Source organism: Mustela nigripes, chromosome 8, assembly GCF_022355385.1.
Source record: "Mustela nigripes isolate SB6536 chromosome 8, MUSNIG.SB6536, whole genome shotgun sequence".
Classification (NCBI taxonomy): domain Eukaryota; kingdom Metazoa; phylum Chordata; class Mammalia; order Carnivora; family Mustelidae; genus Mustela; species Mustela nigripes.
In genome coordinates, this window is record NC_081564.1 from 20,641,742 (window position 1) to 20,663,990 (window position 22,249).

Genomic DNA, 22,249 nt, shown 5'->3' on the forward strand with positions numbered 1-22,249 from the left:
GAGGGGGGAAGCAGGCTCCCCACTGAGCAGAGAGCCCGATGCGGGGCTCGATCCCAGGACCCTGGAATCATGACCCGAGCCGAAAGCAGAGGCTCTAACCCACTGAGCCACCCAGGTGCCCGAGATGCCATTTTCAAGTGAAAAACAAAAGCCCCCCCAAATACTCCATTCATGTTTAAACAAAAACCAAACAACCCGAAACCATCATTTGAAGTCACAGTTAATCCATGCAGCTCTCTCCCTGGGGCTCCATCCCAGGACCCCGAGATCATGACCTGAGCCAAGGCAGACGCTTAACTGACTGAGCCCTCCAGGTGCCCGGTCTCTTTTAGGTTTAATATATTAAAAATCTACTCACTGCTAGGAAACCGTTGAGGCTCTTTTGACCCACGGCCCCAGCCCCCAGAGCCGGAAGCTCAGCAGTCCTCCCCGCAAGCGCCCTGTGTGCCTGCAGCTTTCAGGTGCCATCACCTGCCCTGGACAGGGGACACTGTGGACACAACCACCTCGGAGAGGATCAGAGTCATGGCCAAATGGCAGCAGGTCCCCCAGGGCTCTGAGCCCCAGCTGGCAGTGGTGGTGGGTGGGAACTGGTGTGTGGGATGAGGAGCCCTGGGCTGTCCTCGAAGGCACTCCTGCCTCCTTCCTGGTGCAGCGACCACATTGTGAAAGAACGGCCACGGGGTGTGCCAAGGATCCTCCATGGGGGGAGCTTGCTGACTGCGCCGTGGTGCCTTCTGTGGGACCTTTCAGCCTGGCTGCCTTCTCTCTGCCTCGGAAATCTGACTGGAAGACAGAGAACGGTGCCTTCCACTTCTCAGAATGGGAGCACAGACACAGCTGCAGACACTGCCTCATGGCAGGAGGGTGAGCCACAGGAGGGGCGCATGTCTGCCAGGTCTGCCGCATCCACACCCCCCCCCAGGGCCCTATAGTCGTGGTTGTTCCTCCTTTACAGATAACGAACCAAGGCTCCAAAAGAGTAAGGGACCTGTACAGGCCAAAGAGGAGGGTATGAGCCAGGCAGACCTCCCACCTGGTATGGGAGGGGTCTTCGTGCCCCCTCCCCTCCTTCAGGACTCACTGAAGGACCTGCCCACCTGCACTTGCCTCCGATCCCCACCTTCCCCGCTGCTGGGTCCCTACAGGTGGAGCTGACATCTAGGCAGCCCCTCCTGGGAGCCGCTCTGCTTCCAGCTTTTTGGGAGCGACCCGGCTGTCGGGATTCACAGCTGCACCACCGCATAGCGCCAGCAGGTGGCACTGGCCCCCTTTCCTCAAGGCCCGTCCATTTATTGCTAGGGACCCCGCGGGGCTAATTGACAGCCTAGCTCTCGGCAGAGAGATTTTCTCACACAACACCGCCTTTATTAGCTCATTCCTCAGATGATTTTTATTAATTTACTTCTGGAGAAATATTCGTTTTCTCCCCTGCACGGCTGTCTGGGTGGTAGCGGGGGAAGGAGAGGGCGCAAGCCCGGAGCCGGGGAGGAGGGAGCCCGGCAGCAGGGCGCAAGCTGCCTGGCCTCTGCAGGAACAGAATGCAGGGCCGGAGATGATGTGTGAAGCGCTACGGAGGAGGGCAGACGCGTCAGGGCATTGTTGATGTCTCCGCAATGATGACAAACACCAGGTGGCCTGGGCGGCCTGTGCTGCTCATGAATCTCCTTCCACGGATGAAGAAATCTATTCCCAAAAAGGGGCGAGTTCTAACTGGGACGGGCCTGCAGAAGACCCTGGGTGCTCAGACTCGCTCAGGCTCACACAGCACACGGCCCAGTCGCCCAGCCGCCCAGCCGTGGCTGTCCGGGCTGGGCGTGTGTTCCTGCCCAGTGAACCAGCGGGGCCCCAAGGGAGGCGGAGAGGGACACCACGAGGCTCCATCCAAACTGCAGGCACCACGCCAGTCGCCACTCCCATCAGGGCTCCGTTGGAGGGGGCAGTTAGGTCACTGGGCACACAGATGCACATGCTAAGCACCCACCCCTCCACACACACACTGAGTTCTCATGCTTTCATGTTCAAAGTTGGAGAGCCGACTAGCAGGTGAAAACAAGGGAGCAGGGGCCGGACCCTCCCTTGGGAGAGACTACAAAGGGGCCCCGCTCAAACCTGACCACACCAGGGATGGCCAGAGCCACTAGGCCGTGAGATCCTGTCCCTCCTGCCTCTGCCGCGTGGAGAGAAGAGCCAGCAACCCAGAGCTTAGTGTGGCTAAAGCACCGGGAGGAACCAGAGCTTCACAGGGACAGGCTGGCTTTGGCTTTCCGCTACTCACATCGGACCCAGAGATAAGTAGCCCTTCACAGGGAATATCCTGGTAGACTGTGAACAGGATTCCCCGATCTGGGGAGGAGGCAGGAGCCCCCAGCAGAGCACTGGGGTGCAGAGAGGAAAGGTGCCACAGTATGAAAACGCAAAGGGGCAAATCTATGGAGGGAGGAACTGGCTTTGCTGGGCCTCTTCTCCTGAGGGTGCCCGAGAAAGTAGCTGTCCAGCTTCCTGAGTGACTGCCCCCACCCCGGAAGCCCACCTGGGGTGACCGCAGAGAGGCACTAGTGAAGGGGAGACTTGCTTTTTGTCCTCCTGGAGCTTATAATATCCTGAGGACGGAGGAATGCCTGAGACAGTCCCAAGTGTGTATGCACATGTGGCCTTGAAGCTTGAAGGCAGGCAGGAGGGTTGAGGCAGCCTTGGAGTGGGTTTTCTTTTTCCCACCTCTCTCCCTGGTCCTACCCCTCTGCTCTCAGTTTCCCACCAGGCACTCGGGGCCTTCCCGTCTCTCTGGGCATGGGGCTCTGGAGGAAGCTGAGCCAGGAGGGCTTATAGCAGGGCACACCAAGATATGACATCTTCAGAACCACCAGAAAGGAGGGGGAGGGAGGTCCCCATATGGGACATCTCCCAGGGTGGGCTAGATCGAGGCTGTGACGTGCGCAGGTCATGGGAATCTTTAACACAAGGTGGGTCACCCCTCGCAGGCCCAGACCCTCTGCTGTTACAGGGGAGCACAGAGATAAGCTTCCTGCCTAAGGCCATGAGGTCAGGGCTGTGTCCTTTGGGGAGCCCGAGGCCTGGTGCTCTTTTGATCTCAGGCCCCGAACCCTCATCTGGAGTGCATCTGGAATGCATGTCTCCCCCAGGATGACAGAAGGCCTTCCCTGGAGACTGGTCTCCAGGGGCCCTCTGTGAGCAGGACCTAAGCTCCTGGTCAGGGCCGCACTGGGGGGCAGGGAGGAGTGAGGAGGCTGCTGCTCGGAGTGGGGAGCTTGCTCCAAATGGGGCTGCCTTTTCTCAGCCATATTTCTGACTCGGCTCCTCACCTTCTCAGGATGTCTTTATCAGACAGTTTCACTTTCTAATGGCTGGGTTGGGCAGCTAACCATCAGGGCTCACAGCCGCAGGGGTGAGCCATGCCTGTCCTGGGCCAGAAGGAGCGCTGCCTCTGCTCCTGTAGAGCCCGAAGAGCCCCTCCCCCTTGGTCAGAGGGGTTCTCCCCCTCACAGCGAACCCTGCTCTTGGGCGCATGCCCACCAGACAGTGAGCTGAGCCCTTTGCTTCCTTCCTCCCCGCCCTCAGTCCTGCCCAGGATGCTTCAGATTCCCCTCCAGGGCTCCGAACTCTGAACTGAGTCTTCTGAGGGATTGGAGCTGGCCTGAGATTTGAACAAGTTTAAGGCACCAGTGGAAAAATTAATTGGCAAATCCATTATATTCAAGTAGCCAGAGATGCCTCAATTCAATTTAAAAAGGTCTCTGATAGCGTTCAGTGACTCTCTGCTGAACATCTCGCACAAAGGGCTGTCTCCTCTGGGAGAGGAGGGCTGTCAAAGGCATTTTAAGTACTTCTTCAGGAAGCTGCCAGTGCTTTCTGCCTGCTCGCCTCCTTAATTACCAACTGCCCGGCTCGCCGGGTCTGGCTCCCTCCACAGGAGGAGAGCTGAGGCTGGGTGGGCTCAAGCAGGGACCCCTGCTTTTCCAGCAATGCTGGCTTCTCTTTAGTTCAAGGACCAGCCAGTGGCTGCACGTGGCTTCTGGCCTCTTGCTCTTGGACTCTCCTAGAATGTTCAGTGTGTCGGCAGGTTCGTGGCCACGGTGAAGGACTGTGGCACAAACCTTCACCCAGAGGAGTGGCCGCCTCTGCTCAGTCGGGGGGCTCTGCTCTCTGTTTTAATGCGTATGAGGCCCCCACAACCAACCCTACAGATTCTGCCTTGGGAAAACCTGATGTGCAGGCCAGCCTTGCACAGGCATCTCCTCCTGACTACGTTCAGGAGCTGGGACAGATGCCCCCAGCCAGGCAGTCCTTGGGGGACAGGCTTATCATGGACTCAGGGATGGAGAGAAGAAACAAAGATCCTGTGGTGGTCTGTCTAGCTAATGCGTGTCCCATAACACAGGAAAACCCCCTTCCAGAGGGCCTTGCCCCTGTACACGATTTGAGTCAAACATGTCTGCCTCCCTTGTGTCCAACAAACCTGTGGAGACTCATGTACTGGCTCTTAAAGAACCTCCAGAGCTGTATTAGTGTTGTTCAGAGACAGAAAACACCACCTCAGGGGGCCATGAGCTCCCCGTCACTGGAGGAGTTCAAGCTAAGGCTGTGATCATTTGGCAGGGGTGCTAGACAGGTAGGAATTTGGGGACCAGAGCACTGTCTTTGAAGACTGACAGACCTGGACCGTAAAGCCGGCTCTGTCACTGACGAGCTGTGTGACCCTGGGCAATGAGTCTCAGGACCCTCATCCTTAAGAAAGGGTTGTGATTGTTCCCCTCACGGCTGTTGTAGGGATTGGCTAAGATAATGCGAGGAAAGCACTTAGCACGGTGCGGGGTTCTCAGTAAATAAGCAACAGACATCCACCACCACCATCATCATCATCAGTGCCATGGCTCTTCCTGTCTGTCTCAGTCCCAGCCAGCGGCCTTTCCTTCCTTTCTTTCCTTCCTCCTTCCCTTCCTTCCTTCCTTTCTACCCACCCTCCCTCCTTCCCCTAATGAACAAACAAGTACCTGCACCCACTCAACACAAGGCAGGTGGCAAGGTGCCCTGGGGGACACAGAGAGACATCAGATGTGATCCGGCCTCAGAGGAGGGCACAGCCTGGGACAGGACAGGGCACGGATACACGTAATTAGGATGCATGGCTTCCATGGCTTCCTTCTTGACAGGTAAGAGTGCCCTGGAATTTCAGAGAAGGAGGAAAGTATTCCCAGTGAGGGCAAACCAAGATGGATTTGTGAAAGGGTCTTCTGGAGAAGGACCCCAGGGGAAAGCCCTCCCTGGCTGTGTCCCATGCCCAAGCCAAGGCCTTGAGGAGGGAAAGGGCAGGTCCAGGGTCCTTTCAGGTGAGGACAGAGCATAAGCAAGAATGCAGTGGGAAGTGGGAAGAGTGGCGGAGCCAGGCCATGGGAACTCAAACACCAAGCTCTGCCACTTTACCTTGGGGCCCCTGGGACCTCAAGTGGGAAGGTGATTGATCAGAACTGCACTCCAACCAGGGCAGGAGGTGAAGACGAGCGGCCTGCAGGCCCGGTGAGTGGTGAAGACAGCAGTGTGACCAATGGAGGCTCAGCCTGTGGGAAACCAAGCCCAGATCTTTGCTGACAAGTTGGGAGACTCGGGCCAGAAAATTTGCTGAGCATCAGTGACCTGGCAAGTGTGCTCCTAGGATCGCATTAAATGGCCATGTCAGGGGGACAGTGAATCTCCAGGAAAGGTCGTGGCAGCGGGAATAGACAGAGAGTTGGAGACCAAAAATGAAATGTTACAGGGTTCACCTGGCAGGTCTCTGTGGGGAGGTGACCTAGAGTTAGCAGAATGCAGGAGGCGCCCCGGGGGCAGGGCGGCAGGCCAGGCTCAGCACCCTTCAGGAGCTGTACAGGGTGTGGGCCTTAGGCAAAGGCCGAGCAGCACTTCTATATAGAAGGCAGACTGAGTCAGTAAGTCTGGGTCAGGGCTGAGGCCTTTCAAGTGACTTTCAAGTGACTTCTGATAGAGCATTCCTAACATCACACCTGTACATCATTTGCCCCCAGAGAAACACAGATGGGGGTGGGGGTAGGGGGTAGGGGTGTCCCATGAGCAGGAAGCTGGCAGATACCTAGAGGTGGCGCACTAGGCAGCAGGCGTCCTGAGGAGGGCTGGTCCGTGTGCCTACTGATCAGCGGGATGCCAGGACAGGGGCTCCTGCCTGAGGCCTGGGGACGGACCCACCTATGGAAGGAACAGCTATTGGCAGGAAGACCCCTGCTCAGAATTACCACCGTTGCAGGGATGCAGGTCAGGACTGGGGAGAATGCTCAGCCTTCTTGTTGGCTCCAGCAGGAGAGCAAGACAGAGTCCTGGCCCAGAGCCACAGGGCCACCACCAAAGAGCCGAGGACAGGGCTGGTAGGATACCAGTCAGAAGCTGAGCTATGGCCATAACAGACATTTAGCTGGGTTACCGTTCTGCGTTGATTCTAAGTCTTTCTGGTATTCGGTGGCCTGAGAGAGGCTGTTAGGGGAGGAAGCACTGAACTATCTTATCATCAGGTTCTGGAGCAGCAAGCTGATTCCTGCACCATCTCCCCCCCCCCCCCCCCACCAAAGGACCTTTGGTGCCACAGAAACTTCAGACCTAGCGGTGCCTGGGTGGCTTAGAGGGTTGAGTCTCCAACTTGATTTCAGCTCAGGTCATGATCTCAGGGTCCTGGGATCAAGCCCTTCACTGGGCTCCTGCTGAGTGGGAACCCTGCCGGAGGATTCTTCCTTTGCCTCTCCCTCTGCTTTCACACACACTCTCTTGCTCTCAGGTAAGTAAATAAATCTAAGAAAAGGAAAGAAAAGAAAGGAAAAGGAAAGGAAAGGGAAAGAAAGGGAAGGAAAGAAACCTCAGACCAGGTGGGGAGAGAGAGAAACTGCTTACTACACTGTTTATCTGTCACCACATGGATATCATCCTCATAATTCCCATTACTACTCCATTTTCCAGATGAAAAAATAAAAGGCTCAAGGTCACCCAACTAATGAAAGGTCCCAAGTCCAGGTCTGCCTGGCCCCAGAGCCCAAGGCTCCCCACCAACTATGTGCCACTCCAGGGAAAAATGCCTAGCTGTACGGAACGCAGGCATAGCCAGAGCCCCATTGTGCAGGAGTGTGCGGCATTCCTGCAGCCTGCTCTGGGGTGGCGCCGGAGGCAGGGGCAATTCGGATGTTTATAAAGAACTGCAACCATGCGTCCATGTAGACACATGCGTGACACAAATGCAGAGACAGTTACAGGTCTGCATGGTTTCCAGCAGACTGATGGGGCTGACCTTATGGGGTCAGCTTTATTTCTCTGCAGTCACTATTCTTCCCTGTGCCTTCAGGAATCTGGGAGAAGTGGGCCCCAGTCTGCTCTGCAGTGCCCCCCTCATCTCGTCCCACCTCCCCCGCAGGCCAGGCTTTGGCTCATGGATTTGCAGGGCAGGGAACATTCCTCCCTCCCCACTGCCTAGGTCTGACTCTCCAGGGTAGGGCGGGTAGGGGTGGGATCGGGGAATCAGGTGCTGCTGATGCCCCTCCACATGGTCCCCTGGAGGGACACATGAGCAAGCACTTCTGAGGGTTCTTCAGGAGCTTCCCCCTGCCATCCCCAACATGGGGTGACCCGATCTAGAGGGCAGCCTCCCAGTCCTGCCACATCCTGCACATCCAATAACTCTCCTTGCTGAGGTCCTCTGCCTGGGAAGCAGCCCCTCCAGTGGGAAGCAGCAAGTGGCTGAGCCCACGGGATGCACCATTCTGGAAAGGGCCATGCTGGAGCCACAACAGCCACACCGTGGCCTGCCCGCTGTCACCTAGGCTGTCCTTTAGGCTCTCCTCTACCAAGCCCACAGTCACAGGAGCCTGCTTTCCACAGGATGGCAATACCTCTCCTCCCTTCCTGCAGGAACTCAGCTTTTGTGGGGGATTCTCTTGGAGGACTCCCACCAGGCCCCAGAGTCTCATTTACCAATTCACCAACCTATTTTCCTTTTAGAGGGGGCTGGTGCATGGCTGGGATGCTAGCTAAAGGTGGCAGAGACCCGAGGGAGGGCCCTGGCCCCTTGTGGCACCTCTAGAACACTTGGTTGTCCTCTGTGTAGGCTCTAGCCACTCATTTCTGGGCACCGGGGAAGGCTTCCCCCTGCACACCATGTCACACACTGCCATAAATTTGGAAAAATCCAGACCTAGCGTGTGTACTGAGCCAGCGGTAGCAACAGAGATCTGAATATTTCTCTGGGATCTTGGCCCTGATGCCGGATGGGTGCACCGTCAAGGCCATGGCACCACCCTGAGACCCTGAATCTGGGGTGCAGTCCAAAGCCGTCCCGTTCTCCGATCCCCAGTAGCAACTGTGACCTGACTTTCACAGGCTCAGCCATGTGCAGGCGCGGACCCCATCTCCCCCACCCCTACGTGGGCGTGGGCCCTCCAGCCATCAGCAGTCTGCATAACTGGTAACTCGGAAGCATTCTGAGGGATGCAGGCCAGGGGGCCCCTCAGGGCTGCCGTTATGCTGAGTGGGCCCACCCCGGGGCCAGGGGGCTAAACAAGGAAAGACTCCTGACTGTCTTCACTGGCGCTGCGGGCCCCGCACTCATGTAAGTGTGGTTTCCACCACCGCACACTGGCAAAAAGAAAATCAGTGGTTGTGCAGACCTCAAATCAAAGACACAACAGACAACAAGGCCAGGGGTGGCAAGAGAGAAGGCTCTAATGCTGAGTCTCACTCCATGTGCACCAGCTGCGGCAGCCTCCTCCCCAGACCACCCTGGAAAACTGCCCGGAACCACAAGGCCAAGGACCCCAGGGATCACCCTGCTGGGCAGCCTCGGGGAGGGGAGCTGCTGCTGCTGCTCTGGCACACAAGGCCCTAGACACACACACACACACACACACACACACACACACACACACACACACGGCTGCCACCACTTCCCTCCGAAGGCTCTGAGGGACCAGTGTCTTCAAGGCCTTAGTCGCCAGCAGGAATCTGAACACAAGCCCCTTCTTAGCCATTGCCATTCAACGACAAAGCAGCTCACCTCCTCAAGGAGATCGCTGGACAAGGAAGGGTCAGAGAGGGAGGCCTGGGACCCCAGGGCAGGGCAGGGCAGGACTGGGCATTTGGCAACCCTCAAGGTGTGGGGGACACAGGAAGGCACCTGCCGGCGGGGCACTGGCAGGCATGGCCTGAAGTCAGTGCTGGCCCCTGCTCCTGCCTGGGTCCCCAGCCCCTAGCGTGCGTGTGCCCTTCGGCTGTGAGGTGCAGGGCCAGACTGGAAGTTCGTAAAAGCCTGCACTGTGCTGGTTGACAGAGACACTTTTGCCTCTGTGGCCCCTTCTATAACGCTACTCCCCTTGGATGGAAACCAGAACCTCCTTCCTGGGTTCATCAGGAAGCAGCCGAGAGCCCTTGGCATGGCAAACTGTCTGAGGCCTTATGCCTCAACTGTGTTGAAACTGAAGAAACACAGTTGTTGCCCTCATACAGTCTGCCCTCAGAAGCCCCTAAAAGGTGAAGATTAGAAGTGTCTGTTGATGTGGCTAAGGGAGCTAATTGCAGAGCAGACAGCAGCGAGGCCCAGGCTCCCCACCCAGCCCTGAGGCTGGCCCAGTCCTCACCTGAGATTGCACTGTTTAAATGAACCCACAAATTAATCCATGGTATTGTGCTCATCAGACCTACGTCAGAGCAGAGGTGAAGGACGAAAACCATTTTTCCAAAATGAGCAGTTCCATGACCCAAAATCCACAGCCGTTACCACGCTGGGATGATGAGCTAGGGTCTCAGACAGTCCTGCTTTGACCCCTTTCTTACCGTATGCCCAAAGCCCTGAAAGGTCTTGACTGGCTTCTGGCAGGCCTGTGATCGGGCAGGCCACGGAGGCCTCATGGCCTGTCTTTGGCTTTATCTCATAGGAAAGGCAGGAGGTGGGGTCCGAAGAAAAGCAGGTGAGTCCCCATTCTAGGGGCGACCACCTGCTGCATACAAATTTCACCCCATCTGCAGTTTACCCACCCACGGTATCTGAAGAATTCCACCGTGGCACTGTCCTTCCCACTTTACTCAAAACAGTAGAAAGCCAGGCGCCTGGGTGGCTCAGAGGGTTAAGCCACTGCCTTCGGCTCAGGTCATGATCTTAGGATCCTGGGATCGAGTCCCGCATCGGGCTCTCTGCTCAGTAGGGAGCCTGTTTCCTCCTCTCTCTCTCTCTGCCTGCCTCTTTGCCTACTTGTGATCGCTCTCTGTCAAATAAATAAATAAAATCTTTAAAAAAACAAACAAACAAAAAACAGTAGAAAGCCACCAGATATGAGTGTCTTCTATGTATGCATCAGGAAGCCTGCCAGTGTATTATTTATACTTAAGCTCCTTTAATCCCCACGTTAAGGGAAAACTGCGAGGTAGGAAGCATGTCCCCATTTTAGCAATGAGGAAAGAGGTGGACAGTGTTCACACAGCAGGAAGGCAGCAAGATCAGAACCTGAGCCTTTGCACTGCTGGCATCTCCCGGCAATCAAGAGTCACCTGCTCAACAGGCCTGGACGCTGGCAGAGGAGGACGATACAAGGTGCGGGCTTGTCCCACTAGTCATGTCCCCCCAATGAAACTAACAGCCGTGCAGGACATGTGTGAAGTGGGAGGGACGAAGGAGGACCTGGAGGTGAAGCAGCTTGAAGTCGCAGTCTCCTCCAACCACGCTGCCAACCCCATCCCTGGCCCCTGGCTCCCATCTCACTCAGCTCAGCCCTGGGAAAGTAAACACACATTTGTCACCCCGACAGCACAATAACGAGAGGAAACGGGCCTGCGGTGGGAGAAGACGGGGCTCCCTCTGCCCCACAAAGCAGGGCTGCCAGGCAGAGGCTGCCTCCGCCCAGAGCACAGTCACTTCCCTTCTGTGTTCCAGGCTTCACATGCTGTCCTTCAAAGTCAAGGCTGTGTCAGGGACCTGAGAATCTGGGACGTCTTTCTGGTAAGTTCTAAATGTGACTCCCGGGTTGTGGCCAGGCAACCAAATGAAAGCGGGATAGCTGCCCCTCAGCCCCAACAGCCTGCCCCCCTTTATCTGGACACCGCTCAGCTATCACCCTGATAAAAGGATATAGGGCTGTGCTGGTTGGCAATTTCAATTCTGACTCATCTTAAAGCCATGCAGGCTTATTTGGTCAAGTAATACGACCCACCCCAGGTCTCAGGGAGGATGGGTGGGCTTGGGTCTGGACATGTCCTCCCTCCAGGAAGGCCAGCACCCCTACTCTCCCTGACCTCCCTCAGTCTCGGGTGTTTGGCCCACACGTCACTGACCGAAGCCGGCAAAGGAGAGGTGCAACCGCTCTGCTTGGCTTCTGCCTGCTGTTCGGAAAGGCGGCCCTTGGGCTTTGTGAAGAGGCAGCCAGCCGGCCCCTGGATCTCCCACCCCGGATGAACACGAATGGTCACATCAAACCTGTCATTCTTTCCCCACTCGACCCAGAGGTGCTGCCGTTGCGCCGAGGCCCTGAGGCCCCTGGGAGGGTGGGGCTATGGACACATCACACTCACTCCTGCCAATTCATGGCTGGCAGCCCAGATGGCTGGAGGAGCAGGAGCCGCCGGAAGCCAGTATCCCACCGCCGGGACAGGAGACCAAGCTGAGACCAAGCCGGCACGCACCTGTTGAAGAGGTTGTTCCGGCGAACCATCCGCAGAAAGCCGGTCGGGTCGGTAACGGAGTTGAGCTTGTTGTTCATCTCTTCGAACTGCTGGTCCATGATGTCTCCAGCTTCGCTCTCCGTCTCACTGCTGGCACAAGGCCTGCAAGGAGAACTGCAGTGTAAGCCAGCGGGAGAGAGGAAGCGCTCAGCCCCGGAGTCTGCCCTGAGGTCCCGGGTTACCCCTGCCCCCACCACCCTGCAAACCCCCGCTACTGAGGCCTCCCTGAGGCCCGTGTGACCTGGTGCCCTGCGGCCTGCGGTCTCCTCCCTCCTCCGTCTAGTGCTTGAGGAGATGCACTCTGGTTGGCTGTTCTGGTGGTCGCCCCCACTTGGCTGTGAAGCCCCTACAGCCGGTGCAGTGCCTGAGCCAGACTTACACCCCAGCATCTCACATAAAGACACACAGTAGGTGCTCAACAGCTGGGTGCTGAACAAGCAGCATGGTGGGCTAACTGCATGATCTTCCCAGATCAGAACTCCAGCAAGCGTGGCAGAGTGTACTCTTCCCAGCACACATTCCAGTCTGGCCCATTTCAAAAAGAGTAACTAAGCCCCTAGCACAGGCCAGGCTCAAGGTCTGGCTCAAAGGGGCCTCAGGAATACCTGGCCTAAAAGGCAATTTCTTTCTTTCTTTTTTTTTTTAAAGATTTTATTTATTTGACAGAGAGAAATCACAAGCAGGCAGAGAGGTGGGCAGAGGAGAGGAGGAAGCAGGCTCCCTGCTGGGCAGAGAGGCCAATGCTGGGCTCCATCCCAGGACCCTGAGATCATGATCTGAGCAGAAGTCAGAGGCTTAACCCACTGAGCCATCCAGGTGCCCCTAAAAGGCAATTTCCACACAAGGGGACAGATATGCATACAAGTAGCGACAATGCCAGGCAGAGAGAGTGCTGTTTGAAATGTGGGCTGGAGAAGCCCTGCTGATGGGAGCCCACTTTCCAAGCTCACGAGGAGGATGCCACAATTTTCAGATTAATAAATTCATACTTCCCCTATGACAGACTGCAACAGAAAGAACATCTACAATGGGTTTTAAATAAACGGAAATACCCAGGGTGCTTTGATTCATCAGCATGATTAAAATGACAAAAGGCTTGTTAACTGTCAAAGCCAAGCACTTGTACTCCAACCGGCCCCCTGTGGTGGCGAAGTGTTGGGGGAGGGTGCTGCCCACCTGTGGCCACCCTCCTTCCAGTTGTTCCCACACCTCATCATGCCTGAGGCTGGCACAAGCAGGGCCCCACGCTGGGCCCTGCCGTCCTCCGGCAGGATGGTTACGCTCAGACTTTGTGGAAATGCTGAGTGACATCCAGGCCACAGCCAGCTCTCAGTCCTCACTGCTGACTGAGAGCCAGTGTGGAAGAGTGGAGGGCGCCAGGGCCCTGGGGGAAGAAGACAGACTCTACATGCAAACCTCTCAATGCTGAGGAAGTGGGATCTGGAGAGGGATGGACTTGCCATCACCAAGAGGGACGGGTTCTGCGTACCAAGAGGTGGCTTTCACGTGAACATGACCTGCTTCAAACAGACAGGCTGGCGAACCTGGAACATCAGAAGGTCACAACCAGAAGGGTACTAAGCCCCTGGCTAGACTGTTACGGAGCCAAGTGATAAACAGTGTGAGGAGCTGCATGAAAAACCTGAATGCTCTGTGTGACGGGCCGGCTTGACTGGGTCCCCTGGGTGACCTGCCATTTAGTCAAACGTTATTCTGTGTACTGGAGGGTGTTGCTGGATGAGATTAACATCGGAGTCTGAAGACTGAGGAAAGCAAACTGCCCTCCCCCATGTGAGTGGGCCCTGTCCAATCCACTGAGGGCCTGAACAGAACAAAAAGGCTGAGTAAGAATTCCACCTCTACCAGACTGTCTTCAAGCTAGGATATGGGTCTTCTCCCGCCTTCAGACTTGAACGCAGCCTGGAACTTACACCATTGGCCCTCCTGGGTCCCTCGCTCTCCACCTGCAGATCTTGGGGCTTTTCAGCCTTCGTAACCATGTGAGCCAATTCCTCATAATAACCCTGTGTGTGTGTGTGCACACGTGTGTGCATGAGTGTGCAAGTGTGTGCGTGCACACACGCAGGTGTCCCATTGATTCTATGTCTCTGGAGAACCTAGACTAACACACCGGCCAAGTAGGCACCAGAGCCCTGACTCAGCCATGTTCTTCACAGAAGGTCATGCAAAGGCCCAGTCACTGGGAAAGTTTGCCAAGAGCTGAAGCCCTAAAGGTGTCAGAAGTGGTGCAGTCTTCAAAGAGAGCCCAGAGGTCTGATTTCGGGGCCAGTTATACACCTTCACCCCAGAACCCCGCTAAGCGCTGGTAAAGCCATTAGTCTGCTTTTCTTCCCAGCAGTCTGACTGTTCCTACGGCCAGAAGAGCACTTCAAAGCCACCTCAGCGCCTAGCATGGAGTAAGTATGCCACAAGAAACTGGTGAATGAATGAATGACTTGAGCTGGAAAGCATTTTATAGTATGCAAAGTATTTTTATTTTATTGTCTGTGTGTAGCTCTTACTGTCTCCATCTTCTGAGGAGACTAAGGTTTAGAGAAGCAAGGAATGTGGCCAAAGGGCACCAAGAGGTAAAGCTAGGCCTGAACGCAGGTCTCTGGCACTGACCTCCCCACCCATCCTCTCCCCACCAACCCCAAGGCTCTAGGCTTCTCACACTTCTAAGTCTCTCCCAGCTGGGGTTTGACGAGGTAGGGGGAGGGGTGAATACAGAAAGCAAGAGAAACTAGGAAACAACAGAGCACCTCAACAAATCACCATGGCTTCCATCCTGCCAGAGAGCAGGGGATGGGGTTTAATTCCTCTCTCGGCCCCATGGCAGCAGCTGAACAGGCGAGCAGCTGAAGCTTTGAAATGCTCCCTTGGGGGCTAAGGGCCCTTCACAGAGACCCTGGTAAATATCACTCAACAAGCTCCCCTGTCCAGGGACACATTCATCATCTGAATGCGACTGCCGGCTTGGAGCTGAGCAGTCTGCTTGTCATTCCGTGCTTGGCAAAGGGGAGAAGAATTGGCTGGAACTGGTATCAGCCTCTATTATCTTGCAGTCCCACTCTTGCTGTCAGCCGCAGACAGAGCCCTCAGAATCTCATGCCTAATGGGGTTGTTTCCTATTTGCTGACCCTTCAGAGTACTAACACTGAAGGGAAAAACAAACAGGAGATGTCGCAGACAAAGGAATCTTCCATTTACCAAAACAAGCCTCATCTCTACAGCAGGGATCCCAAGAGGGCCTTTGTATCACGATCACCAACCCCCACCATGTCTTTGAGAGACTTTCTAGAGATGGCACATTACCTAGTCTGATTCCACCCGCCTTGACTCAACAATGAGTTGGAGCAGGACCTATGTGCCAGGATTGCCGAGGCTAAACAGAGGAGGGTCACATTACACCTGCCTTCAAGGCACTTACAAGCGAGTATGACTAGTGGTTACTGGCCAAGATGGATTAAGGAGTAGTACAAGGAGGGTAGCGGCCTATAACCAAGATAGGGTTATAGGGTATAAAGGGTATAAAGGCTTTCCCGGAACTTGCTGCATCTCAGAGGTATCTTGAAGAATACAACTTTGATAGGTAAGGCTTGGGGGGAGGGTGCTTCTAGGCAGAGGGAATGGGATGAGCAGAGGCGTGGAGAGAAGACAGTGTGGGGGCCCTTTGGGGCCAAGGGAATAGCCCGGTTGAGATGGAGTAGAGGGTGTGTGAGTGGGAGGGAGGAGGAATAATGGTGGAAAGCTTCGAACTTGGACGGCGGTTGAGAACTGTCAGCCCAGATCTCTGAACATGGGATGACAGGCTCAGGGCTGCTTTTGGCAGGTAGTCAACTGGTCCAGAGAGGAAAATGTGGGATGGCTGGGTGGCTATTACCAGCACCTGCTCAGAAACAGCCCTGAGGGCCCAGAGTCAAGCTCCCTGAAGCCTGATCAGCCCCTACACCAACCAGAAGCCCCATTTTTGGTAGTTACCATCGTGCTAATACATGAATGTGCTTGAGCCTCAACATGCCAGGTGAGGCAAGTCTTCCACAAACCCCTGGGCTCAGAAATCTTGACAGTGGCTCCCTCCTCTGCTCTAAGCCTCCATTCCCTATCTCCCCTACAGACAGACTAGCTGGGCATAACCCAACTTTCTGGATTCCTCCCCATTTTTTTTCTTTTTTAAGATTTATTTATTTGAGGGAGAGAGAGAGAGCATAAATGCGGCGGCGGCAGGGAGAAGCAAAGGGGGAGGGAGAAGCAGGCTCCCTGTTGATCAGGAAGACTAAGGTAGGGCTCGATCTCAGGATCATGGGATCATGACCAGACCTGAAGGCAGACATTTAACTGACTGAACCACCCAAGCACCATTTCTCCCCGCTTCTTGTTCTCTGTTATCAACAACACGGTTCCGGCTTGTCCTCGGGGTGGGCCAACTATCCTATTAGTCTAGACATATGAACAAGGCTGGCAAGGCTGAGAGTGGAAAAGTGGGAACTGGCAGAAGAAATACACCAGGAAAAGAAATTTGCCTGGGAAACTCACTGAAGGGACAGGAGCAGTTAAAATATGGCAGATGGGCAACTCGTGGCAAAGGGAGAAATGGAAAGTAGAAGGTGGTCTTAGGTGGAAGAGGAATGGGTTCAGTTTGGATGTGCCGAGCATGCAGACAAGAAGTTCCGTTGGCAATGCCAGGCATCCAGATGGTGACTCAGTTATGTAGACACTGACTTCCCGAAGGCCTAGAGACTACAGACATCCAGGTCTGGGGCTCAGTGGAGAGGTCAAGACCAACTGTTTGATGTCTCATTCATTTGTTCACTCAACAAATGTTACCAAGTATTGCTTATGAATAGCTTGTTATACTGGGTTCTGGTTCCAGGTAAAATGGAATAGGCACATTCCACCCCATCCTTTCTGCTCGCTGGATCTCTAAACCCTGGATGGGGATGGACTGCATGGAGCCACTATGTGAGGAATGCGAAGAGTAAATAAAATCAGGCAAACTGGGGAAAGAGACCAGAATTTGAAGTGCCACCAAATCAGTAGTGAGCTTCATGTTTTCCCCCCTCTGGAATCCCCTAGGTCTCCATGCAGCCCAAAATGCAGAAATGGGCATCAGCACGAACAGACAAAGCTCCAGGAGGAGCTCTGTATTTCTTACTCAGAGAGAAGACAGAAAAGCCCCCATCTCTCTTATTCTCTCATCACTGTTCTCATCATCTCAACAATCCTGAGTTGGTAGTGGCAGTGACAGCAACAGAGAGGGTCAGAAGGAGTCTAAACTCTGAAGGTAAGGAAAGTGTGGGTCTAATCAGAGGAGATGTAACTCCACCACTCAACCTTTGCTTTTTTTCTTCCTTTCACCCCATGTCCCTTGGTCCGTGATGGGCGAGTCACTGCAGGGAAGGTGCAGCAAGTGGGTGGGGAGATGGTGTAAATAAATCCCCAGCTTTTTGGTGAGAGGACCAAAAAGAGCACTGGGGAATTGAAAAATACTGGTGAGAACACAGAGAGGAAGTAGTTCAGAAAATGGAGCACATAAAGTTGTGCATGAATTCCTGGATTCACCCCTAAGCTGCATATGTGTAGATCTGACCCTAAAGCCTATGAGAAGCTAAATACAAGATGACCCAGCTCCTGAACACCAATGAGTAATGCACCTGTAGGATGGACTTAACTTAACATGGCCAGAACTTAGAAAATGGAACTTACAATGAAGTCTGGTCAGAGCTGATGACCTAACTAGGTCAACTGCCCACCTCAACCAAAACATCAATGTCCTCCAAAAGAGTCAAACAAGACCCTGAGTTTAACATAATAACATAATTCAAAATGTCAGGATATAATCCCAAATTACTCAGTATGCAAAAAACAAAACAAAACAAAACAAAACACAAAACAACAACAACCCTAGGAAATTCTCAACCTGCATGGGAAAAGGCAATCACCAGATGCCTTCTGGAATTATGCTAAGATGACACAAATGTTGGAATTCTCTGACAAAGACCTTAAAGCGGCTATTTTAAAATGCTAAAAGTAAGGACAAAGACTCTCAAAAAGATGGCAAGAAAGCAGATCTCAGCAAAGATCATAAGATATTACAGAGGAGCAAATGAATTTTGGAATTAAAATTTGATTCAGCTGAAAAATTTGATACTGAAAACAACTGAAATAAAAACTCACAGTATGGACTCACTAGCAGAATGCAGATGACAAAAGAAAATCAATGTATCTAAAGACAGAAGAGCAATAGAGATTATCCGATCCAATTAACAAGAAAAACAGGATTTTTTTTTCCAGTAAATTAACAAACTGGAGGGAACAAAAGACCCAACATCCATGTATTCAGAGCCCAAGAATGAGAGAAGGAAGAGTGTAGAGCAGAACAAAATTGAGGGAATAATGAATGAAAATTTGCCAAATTTGGTGTCAGACATAAATGTACAGATCAAGAAGCTAAGTGAACCACAAACAGAATAAGCCCAAGGAAATCCATGAACAAATGCATCATATTCAAATAGCAAAAAACTAAAGATAAAGAAAAAAATCTTAAAAACAACCAGAGACAAAAGATGTATTATGTATAGGGAAAATAATGAATCAAATAACTAAGGATTCCTCATCAAAGACCACAGATACCAGAAGGAAATGGAAATATATTTTTAAAGTGTTGGCGGAAAAAAAAAAAAAAATAGAATGATCAACCTAGAATTCCAGTTCAGTGAAAATATCCTTCATAAATGATGGTAAAATAAACATATTCTCAGGGGGTGCCTGAGTGGCTCGGTGGGTTAAAGCCTCTGCCTTTGGCTTGGGTCATGATCTCAGGGTCCTGGGACGGAGTCCTGAGTCAGGCTCTCTGCTCAATACGGAGCCTACTTCCCCCACTCTCTCTGCCTGCCACTCTATCTACTTGTGATCGCTCCCTGTGTGTCAAATAAATAAATAAAATAAAATAAACAAAAAAAGGTTCTCAGATGAAGGAAAACTGGCAGCCTGAGATTGCAATCATACTCTCAAACAGAGGTTATAAACATACTCTCTTGTTCACACCTGCATAATCATCTCTTCCCTGAGGGTGGACAGGGCCTACGACTTACCTCTAAGAATATGGCACAGTAATAGATGTCACTTCTGTGATTATGTATATAAGACTGTAACTTCTATTGCCTTCTTGGCTTGTGCACCTTAGATGACATAAGCAGTCATGTTGGGGAGGCCTACATGGCAAGTAATGCAGGGCAGTCTCTGGACAACAGGCAGCAAGAAACCAAGACTCTCAATCCTACAGGCTGAAAGGAAATAAATCCTGCCAATAATCATGTGAGCTTGGAAGTGGTTTCTTCTTCAGTCAAGCATTTAGATAAGACCTCAACCATAACTAACAATTTGATTGCAGCCTCAAGAAAAACTCTGAAGCAGAGGACCAAAATAAGCCATGCCAGGATTCCTGACCCATAGAAATGGTGGGAAAATAAATTTTTACTGTTTCAAGCCACTAAATTTTGGGGAATTTATTATTCAGCAATATATAACTAATAAAACATTAAGAGAATTCACTAATGGCTGACCTACACTAAAACAACTACTAACAGAACTTCTTCAGACAGAAGAGAATTGATACCAGAAGGAAACCAGGAACATCAGTGGAAAAAGGGAAGTAACAAAGATTAAATGTCTGAGTAAATTTAATAGACTATTCTCCTAACACTGTTTGATGGAATTTTAGTGTATGTAGACAGAGGATACAAGAAAAATGCAAGATGGGGGTGGAGGGTAAGGTTACCCCATGGTGGTAAGATCTCTATATTTCATTTGAAATAATAAAATATCAATAGTAAGTAGACTCCAAACTGTGAAAAGTCTGTATATTATCTCTGGAACAAGCATTAAAGAGCTATAAGGAGAGATATAGTCAAAGACATAAGAGATACATTAAAATGGAGTTCAAAACAAAGTTCGAGTAACCCAAAAGAAGGGGAAACAGAGCAATGTAAATCAGAAGAACAAACAAAACAAATATTAACATGGCATACATAAATCTACATGTATCAATAATTATATTAAATGTAAATGGTCTAAATATTGAGATTGACAGAATGGAATTTTAAAAAATGACCTAATTAAATGCTTCTACAAGAAACTCACTTCAAATACAGTGATACAGATAAGTTAAATGTAAAAGGATACAAAAAGATATACCATATAAACACCACTTAAAACAAAGCTGGAGTGGTTATATTAAGATCAAAGTAGATTGAAGAGCAAAGAAAATTATCAGGGATAAAGAGGAACATTACATAATGATAAAAGATCCAGTTCACCAAGGACATAAAATGATTCTAAGTGTGTATTCACCTATCAACAGTGCTTCAAAATACATGATGTAAAAACTGGCAGAACTGAAAAAAATGGATAGATCAGCAGAGACTTCCCACATACCTTTCTCAGCCATGGAAAGAACTGGTAAACTGAAAATCAATGAAGATATAGGAGAATTGAACAACATCATCAACCAATGAGTATAACTGACATTTAGAGAACACTATATCAAACAAAAGCAGAATATATATTCTTGTAAATTGCATATACAGAACATTCCCCATGATAGGACATACTCTGGGTCATAAAACAAACTTTAACAAATTTAAAATAACTGAAAGCATACAAAATATGTCTTCTGACTACAACGGAATTAGATTATTTGAAAGTGAGAAAATAAAGATACCAGGAAAATCTCCAACAACTTGCAAACTAACAAGACTTCTAAATAATTGTCAAAGAAGAAACCTTTATGGAAACTAGAGAAATTCTTGGAACTGAACAAAACTGAAAAATACAACATAAAATTTGAGATGGGATATAGATAAAGTCTTAGAGATAACTTTATAGCATTGAATGTTTATATTAGAAAAAAGATCTGATATTAATAATCTAAACTTGTACTTTAAGAACCTAGGGATAAAAGATTAAAACAAACCAAAATAAGTAGAGGAAATAAAATAACAGAGCAGAAATCAATGAAATTGAAAAGAGTAAAACAAATCTTTAAAAAAAAATCAGTGAAATAAAAAGTTGGTTCTCTTTAAAAGAAACCAGTAAAATTGATAAGCCTCTGCCCAGACAAATGAAGAATAAAAAAGAGAAGACAAAAATTTTTAGTATCAGAAATGAAAGAGGAAACCTAATTACTGACCCCACAGAAATTAGAAGGGTAATAAGGGAATACTAAAAACACAAATGGATTCAACACCTTAGATGAAATGGACCAAGTACTCAGAAACTGCAAACTACTAAAACTCATTCAAAAGGAAATAGATAACCTGAATAGTCCTATAACTACTAAAGAATTCTACTCATTGTTGAAAACCATCCAAAATGACATCTCCAGGTCCAGATGGTTATAATGGCAAATTCTATACAACATTTAAAGAAGAAATAATGCTAACTCTTCACAATCACTTCCATGAACTAGAGGAAAGAACACTTTCCAAATGCAAGCCTGTGTTACCCTGATACCAAAAGTGAACAAAGGTAACATAAGGAAAGAAATTCTGCAGATCAATATTCCACTGATCAAATAGAAAACAGACATAAGACTAATCAATAAAGAATATCAAATAGAATTCAGCAACATATAAAAAGAATAATACACATAGTTGAAGGGGAGTAGGGCTATTCCAGGAATACAAGACTTGCTCAATATTTGAAATATCAGTCAATATAATCTATCACATTAATAGAATAAAGAAAAAGATACACATTTATATCAATTTATGCAGGGAAGCATCTGACAAAATCCAACACCAACGTAGGATAAAAACTCGCAAATGAGTAATATAAAAGAGAATGTCACCCACCTGATAAAGAACAGCTACAACAAGCCTGCAGCTAATGTCATTCTTACCTCAGGAACAAGGTTAAGTACGTCAACTCACATCATTCATATTCAACACAGTACTGGAAGCCCTAATCAATGCAAAAAGGCAAAAGAGGAAATAAAAGATCTATGGATTGGCAAGGGAGAAGAGAAAGTGGCTATATACAGAAGACATGATTGTCTAGTAGAAAATGCCAAGGAATGCAAAGACTACTAGAGCTGTTGAATTTCACAAGGTTGCAGGATACAAAAGCAATACACAAAAAGTTTGTACTTTTACATACTAGCAACAAACAATTCCAAACTGAAATTTTAAAAAATTATCTCCTTTATAATGGCTCCCAAAATGAAATGAAATACCTGGGTATAAATCTACTACATATATACATGTGTGTATGTATGTGTGTGTGTGTGTGTGTGTGTGATTTGTAGGCTGAAACTGCAAAATGCTGATGAAAGAAATCAAAGATCTAAGTAAATGGAAAGAAATTCCATGTTCCTGGGTTTTAAGAGTCAGTATAATAAAGAAGCAATTTTCCCCAAACTGACCTACATTGTTAAACAACATTCCAGTCAACATCTTTTTTTTTTTTTTTTAAGATTTTATTTATTTATTTGACAGAGATCACAAGTAGGCAGAGAGGCAGGCAGAGAGAGAGGAGG

General features: G+C 50.3%; 1 protein-coding gene across 4 annotated transcripts in view; it reads right to left on the reverse strand.

Annotated features, from left to right (window-relative positions):
• TTC28 (tetratricopeptide repeat domain 28) overlaps positions 1-22,249 on the reverse strand; it is a 637,573-nt gene that overhangs the window by 34,387 nt on the left and 580,937 nt on the right. For all 4 annotated transcript variants that reach the window (XM_059408718.1, XM_059408717.1, XM_059408719.1 and 1 more), the window contains one exon: positions 11,674-11,814. In XM_059408718.1, the coding sequence (XP_059264701.1) occupies positions 11,674-11,814 (141 nt within the window). The remainder of the gene's footprint in view (positions 1-11,673; positions 11,815-22,249) is intronic.